The following is a 7,394-nucleotide window of genomic DNA, read 5'->3' on the forward strand; positions in this document are numbered from 1 at the left end:
ATAGAGGAAGATTTCTCTTAAGACAAGTTAACTTAAGAGGGTAAAATGAAAACTGTATTAATATAGTTGTGTCTCTTAATATATCTTTGGAAATGCTGACTTAACTATAAACTAATACTAAACATGTAAATGAATTCTTATCTAACTTATCTCGTAACTCTCTTTGATTACTTCTACAGCTGATTAGTCTGCGGAATAAATAGACATAATGGTCTATACCTATTTATGGATAAGAATTCAGGAAATTACTATTTAAAGTAATTTCCTCCAAATATTATCTACCTTTTGGATAATATTAATTAACAATATTTTATTGTTAATTTCATGTAACGATACACACCGTTACACTCTGTACGCCTCCTACATTTTTTGGGATTTACGAAGACTAGGGTTGCTACCATCTACCGAAAAGCTCCGTCTGCGGTCAGCGCCTGGATTAACGCGTACTAGAAGATGCACGTCAAAGCACAGAAGTTCCAAACCAAAAGTACAACGCAATCAAAGCGCGAATGGTTGCGTTGTTATATGATCAGCAACCCACTTTCATACCTGGACGAGACCAAGCATTCTTTTTCAGTAAAGTGGAGCACAAACATCAGCTGTTCGACAATTTGGCGAATCCTTCGAGACTTCAACTTCACGTATAAAGTCAGTCTCTAATTCTACATAGCAGGAAAGGTTGAATTGATAATAAACAATGCTAATACTCCAACGAATGTCCTGAAACGCTGCGCAATAAATATTAAGCAATCGGATATCATGCGCTTCGAGTGCGAGATCAATACTGTGAATTGGAAGCATTTTACTCTAACGTTTTTTTTCTCATTCGATAATCGCGGGATGTTGAGAACGCGAGGGTATGCCTTGAAGGTATTCATATCGGACATGAGATATGGTGGTATTTTGCTCTTTACATGTAACGCTTTGATTTTCATGTCGGGAAAAAGCTGCTCTATCGAGGCGAATTCACCTGAATGCCAGGGACATTATTGCTTTGCTTTATCGGGTGGGAAGGTCTATTGGATACCAACATAATTGATCGCAGCAAAGTCATGGACTGCTGCCGTAACTTTGCCTTTGAGTCAGGTAAAGTACAAAAAAGCACACAGGAATGCACTCTGTGTGGATTGCTGACTGCGCACGGAATCATTGCCACCCAAGTTTCACTAATTACCTGCGGTCGCTTGGGATTATACTCATATTTTTGCCTGCGTATTGTTCCTTTTGTAATCCTATTAAAGTGATGTGTGGATTGATTAAGAAAAGCATGCAGCGCTACTACACAGAAGGCTCAGTCAAGGCTCGAGATATGCGAGCGGCTATCTCCTCAGTGCTTGAACTATATAGAAACTACAAAATGCACAATCTCTTTCGTAAATGCGGATATTTACTTTCAGGACGGTTTAATTCTGGTGTACAATACAATAACTGAGTTGATCTTTCTAAACTGGGATTTGAATAAAAAATTATGATTCTCAATTTGTTTTTTATTCTGCATGATTAACACTTATTTGATCAAGAGTATCTTTAAAAGATGTTCGCAGATTCAACGGGTGTTAGTGCGTTGTTAAATGCCACAATCATGTGACGGTGACGTGACATACTCTGCTCTAGAGCCTCAATTCGCACCAGAGAATCCTCAGCCGCGGACTAATTCACATTAGCTGCTCAGAAAAGTCATTTGCTGATGCAACTGAGTTGATCTGTTGTACTGATTGTACAACAACATCTCCATCCCTTGGCGATTGCCGGAACAGATGTATGATTTAGATTGGCGGGGGCCGCTCAATTCTGATTCCCTGTAACGGCACTGGCTCACGGACAATCTGCGACGCCCAGATTTGCCAATTGATGTGCTCAGACGTATAGAATGCACCCCACCTTGACAAGAGCTGCTGCGTAACATCGGCTACAATTGATTGTGCAGCTGCCTTAGCCCTGTCCGTCTGCTGTGGGAATAACACAGTGGCGCTGAATGCTGAAAACTGTGCAGCTGTTGCAATATTTAATCTATACTTGAAGAACAAGTGAAGTTGCGGGGTACCGTTGGGGTGCGACCAAACCTGGAGTGATGCGATTGTTATATCTATGCTGTAACGGGGTACTACTAAGTTGTACTGCTTCAGTACAAGTCCACTTCGCACTGCCTCAGTGCGAGTGGTGCCTCACGTCACTTCACGTACACTAGTACGTGCAGAGTAAGACTCTTTACATAACACTACTTTAAAGAGGATTAATTAAAAACTGTATTAATATAATAAAGTTCTTCTTGTCTATCTACTTAATATCAACTTAATCATAATCTAATACAAACACGTAATTAAGTCTTATCTGTCTTTCTCTCTGCGCGCGTCCAGCGCTGAATGGATCGCGGAGAAAGTAGATATAATGGTCTATATCTACAAATGGATAAGCTTTTAAAATATTACCATGTAAAGAAATATTCTCCCGATATTATCTACCTCTTGTATTATATATTAATTAACAACCTGCGACCAGCGCTGAATGGACCGCGGAGAAAGTAGATATAATGGTCTATATCTACCAATGGATAAACTTTTAGAATATTACCATGTAAAGAATTATTCTCCAAATATTAGCTACCTTTTAGATAATATATTATTAACAACCTTTAAGTGTCAATTTCATGTAACGATACACCCCGTTACATAGACAGCTTCAAGTTGCGAAATAGACTTACCCAGTTCATGACAAAGAGACACTGGCAATTAAGTATGCTCTGTCAAATTTAGAGTTCATCTGCTCGGTTTTAAGCCGATTGTGATTTATACAGATCACCCGTCTTTACGCACGAGCGACGATAGAAATTTATGGAATGATATTCTTCGAAACAGCTTCCTGTCTACTTTTCAAGACGCGTTATAGGAAACGCAGGAGGGTAGTGCTGAGGCATTTCTCATGATGCGGGTTCGGCTTTAATGAACCTGATAATGATTGCAACAGCGTAACGATATTTCCGATCATGATGATACTTGTGGCGATCATTTAATTGGAGAATTTAACGACACATCTTCCGATGACGAATCTGCTGGCGATGAAATTGCCGGAGATAATATTTTTGCTGAATCGGTGGGGCATGTCACGGATTGGCCACAGTCATGGGTACTGAAGCATCCCTGAGCGATTCGGCAGATTACGACTTCTTATTTGATCCAGTTGATCAGCTCGAAATTGATAGCGACGACGATGTTGATGCATTAGTTACTGCAACGAAAAATATTTTTTATTATTGTGTCGGAACAAATCTTTGGTCACACGCTTCCGCGAGACATCAAGTTAAGAAGAAGTCACGATAGAAGGCGCACTAAGGTGGACACAAAGAGATCACGAGCAAATCTGGGGCTCTATGAGTTTAGTTATTTGATGATTATGTGATTTAATTGTCTTTTTGAGTATTTTCATACCGATATACGAAGTCACGGTGGAATCAAAGCAAGATGTGTAAAGATTCCAAGGACGTGCAGTGTCGGGGCGTGAATGAAATTCGGAAGTAACCGGCTGGTTTACCAATTTCAGATACGAGCAGTGTTGCACCGAGCCATGTTTGTATTGCTTATAAACACAACGGCAATTTTGCGATAGTTTTACTCTTCGTTGACGACATCCTATGTGCTACGGCGAATGTTGATTTGACGACGAAAATGCTCCAAAGACTGGATAAGGACTATGGACTCAAAAATCAGGAAATTCTCAACACTTATTTAGGCATGGAAGTTATAGCAGAATAATAATTGTATCAAGATTCACCAGACCACATACTGTGGATAAATTATTAAGCAATTTAGCTTTGGTGACGTACACCCTAGTAAAATTCTGATGGAAATAACATTCCGATTGATGTAAATGATATAGATAATTCGCAGCGCAACGAACCGTCAGCGAATGGAAAAATATTTTCGTATCGTGAACTACTTAGATCTTTGATGTATCTGGCGACATACACGAGGCCCGACTTGGCTTATGTCGTTGAGCAGCCTAGCCGATACGTGCAAAACCCAGCTTAACAGCACATCGGTGCAGCCAAGAGAGTATTGCGATAAGTTATTGGTACTAAAAGTCTGGGGATAGTTTACGTATTTACTGAGGAATCCGAAAGAGTAGCAAGCTGACTGTTATAGGATATAGCGAGTTCCGACTCGATTGGGGTAATGACCTCGATACCAGATAAAGTGTGACTCATTATGTGCATTGCATTGCAGGCGGTGCTATAACTTGGGCATCTCGACGTCAAAGTATTGTGGCGCAATCAACTGCTAAGGCAGAGTACGTTGCAGCATGCGAGGCATGCATGGAGGGACAAGGTCTACAAAACTTATTAATTGAAGTATTCTCGCACATGGCTACAAATTATCGACTTCAGCATTAATAATTAAGCAGTGTTTGTCATTGCGACTAACCCAACTTACAGTCATCGCACCCGACACATTGAGCTGCGTTAGCACTATGTTCAAGATCAGGTGGCGTAAAGGACACTCCAATTATAAAATGAGAAGACCGATATAAATTCGTCAAATTTGATGACGGAAGCTCTTGACAGTAGCCGATTGAAGAAGTTAAGTGGCATGATTGGCATGAAGAACAATATTCCGAAGCGACTTGTTCGGATGAGGGCGTGTTGGAGTCAGCTTTCACAAGTTATCTATGCATGTATGCCTTTTAGGTAGAATCAGTATACGGGATTTGCATGCGTACCACGTACGCTTTGCGAGGCATCTGGTGTCAGGATATCGCCTCTTCATAACAAGTTAGTAACTTGCGTGGGACGCACTTATACATCAATCACGTCTAATATGGAAGCACTTGTTGGATTCACAAACCTAATTCTTCTATTACGTCTAATATGGTAGCACTCGTTGGACTCATAACCCTATTAGACGTAATAGAAGAATATAACCCTATTTCTTCTATTACGTCTAATACGGTAGCAGTTGTTGGGCTCATAACCCTAATAGACGTAATAGAAGAATTAGTGCGAACCACGCAAATTATTGCGTTCTTTTAAATCGAATTCTGCGTCCGAAAAAACGCCGCTGCGTCTTTTTGCAACGATTAGACGTAATGGAAGAATTAGTGCGTCCCATGCAAATTAATAACTTGTTATTAAGAGGAGATATACTGACACCAAATACCTCACAAAGCGTACTTAGTACGCATGCAAATCCCGTGTACTGATTCTTACTAAATGCATGCATGTATAGCAAACTTGTTACCGTCCCGCACCACTTGTGTGTACTCGGACGTGTCAACAAATCCAAGTCGATTTTGCTGGAAGCCTTGCAATAAAATGAATTATATAGCATGAAGAAGAAGGTTGCCGGCATAAAAACGAAAATGCCGTATTCAGCATATAATACAGGCATAAATTCGAGAAGGCTAACTTGCGCACGCACGAGTGTATACTTTTCGAGTAAATTTCAATTCGAAAAAATGACACAAAAAGTGCCGTTGAGCCAGTAGAAGCCGCGACTTATTGTGAGATAGGTCTTCTCACGTCCGCGATGACCACTTATTGGTGCATCGTGGCAGTCATACATGATGCGTAAACTCAAATTATTGTGGGTGGGGATGACGAAACGACGTGTGTCGCCAGCAATGGCTGTGAAGTGCAGTAACCCAGTGCGTGTTGTGTATCGATCTGTTGAGGATCTAGTAAATTTCGACAATTCTTTTAAGGATTGTTAAAATGGATACCTAAGGTAATCTATCAACCCTTTTAAGAGCCTTATCTTCTCGATAAGGTCTTCTAACGTCGTCGAGTAATGTTGACGACGGAACACTTATTGTTGCAACGGTGGCCTTATGCTCACTGTTGATAGGCGCAGCCGACTCGAAATTGGTTCGGCGAGATAGCGCATCCGCGACGACACATAGCCGTCCTGGTTTTTAGTCCACGAAAAAATCATACTCCGCGAAGAAGGATAGCCACCTCGCCATTCTTTGCAAGAGGTGTGAAATGTTTACAGCCGTGCGTAATGACACATGTTGCGTATATACGGTGAACGGTCTATCTCCGAGGAGATAGATTCTAAAAAGCCAGTGTATATATTATGGCAGGAGTGCCTCGTCATGCCCTGGGTAATTGCGTTCAGCTGGTTGCAGCTGACGCGATTGATAACAGACTACGCGCTCCGCGCCGTCTGTATCGTATTGCATTAACGCACGGCCGATTGCAAAATCGCTGGCGTCACAGACTACATGTAATGGTCTGTCTTGATCTGCAATCGCCAAGAAGGGCGATTGCATCAAGCTTTGCTTGATACCTTTAAACGAACGCTGACAATCAGCGTCCCATAACCATTTCTCGTCTTTTTTCAAGAGACGAGAGAGATGAACTGTCACCTCTGCATAATTGCGAGAGTACTTGTGCAAGTACGCCGCTAAACCAAGGAACTTTCTAAGTCCCTTGACATCGACTGGAACTGGCCAGTCGGTGATTGCCTTGATCTTTTCGGGATCAGGGCGCACGCCGTGTTTACCGACGATGCACCCAAGAAGTGTATTTCGCTTGCAGTGAATATGCACTTCTTGAGATTTGCGTACAACTTATGTTTTCGCATAAGTGTAAGAACCTGACGAACGTGAGTTTTATGAACTTCCACGTCCGTCTTACCGTCCATGGCCCGGCTATGGACGAATACATCGTCGAAATAACTCGGTGCGAAATCCCGCACCGGTCTCAACAGATTTGTTACACATCTGTTGAATGTTGCAGGGGCGTTACTAAGCCCCTGAGGCATCACTAGCCATTCCCAGAGCATCCCACTGGGAGTGCTCACTGCTGTGTACGGGATGTCCCGTTCACGCATAAGGATTTGATAGAAGTTATCCACCAGATTCATAGACGAAAAGATCGTTCTCTTAGACATACAATCTATGATTACGTCTTTTCTCGGTATCGGCGTTTGAGCCGGTATTGTTGCAGCATTCAGTTTATTGAATGCGTGCACTATCCGCCACCCTCCTGTGGCCTTTCGCACACAGAAGGTCGGAGAGCTATGTGGGGAGGTTGATTCCCTCACATGGCCCGCTTTTACCCGATCGGCAAAGAATTTGTCGATCGCAAGTACTTGTTCACGAGGCAGTGGCCACTGCTTCATGACACAGTACTTCGAGCCCGGTTTGAGCTCGATCTCATGTCGAGTGCCTTTATCCTTAGGTAACTCGCATGGAACTGCTTCAGGGAATACATCCCTGAATTCTATTAAATCCTCGTATAGAGGATTTCCCTTGAGTGACTCCCAAGATTGAGTACTGTATCTCTCAATCCGAGTCTTCTCATCGAGGACATTTTCGTCCATTGATGAGCTGCTGAGAACCCGTTCGTTCTCTGCAAAAATTACCGCTGACCGAATGTCGGTTACGTAATCGTCCTC

At 42.2% G+C, this 7,394-nt stretch overlaps 1 protein-coding gene across 1 annotated transcript; it reads right to left on the reverse strand.

Moving 5' to 3' along the window:
• Window positions 1-573: 573 nt before the first annotated feature.
• On the reverse strand, window positions 574-801 carry CCR75_003071 (uncharacterized protein; the record flags this gene model as incomplete). Its single annotated transcript, XM_067961168.1, has 1 exon — window positions 574-801. One exon carries the CDS (start codon window positions 799-801, stop codon window positions 574-576), a length of 228 nt encoding a protein of 75 aa, XP_067822699.1.
• Between the last annotated feature and the right edge of the window lie 6,593 nt (window positions 802-7,394).

This window comes from Bremia lactucae (genome assembly GCF_004359215.1).
Source record: "Bremia lactucae strain SF5 chromosome Unknown BlacSF5_NotPlaced_17_SHOA01000003.1_2250557bp, whole genome shotgun sequence".
NCBI classification, from domain to species: domain Eukaryota; phylum Oomycota; class Peronosporomycetes; order Peronosporales; family Peronosporaceae; genus Bremia; species Bremia lactucae.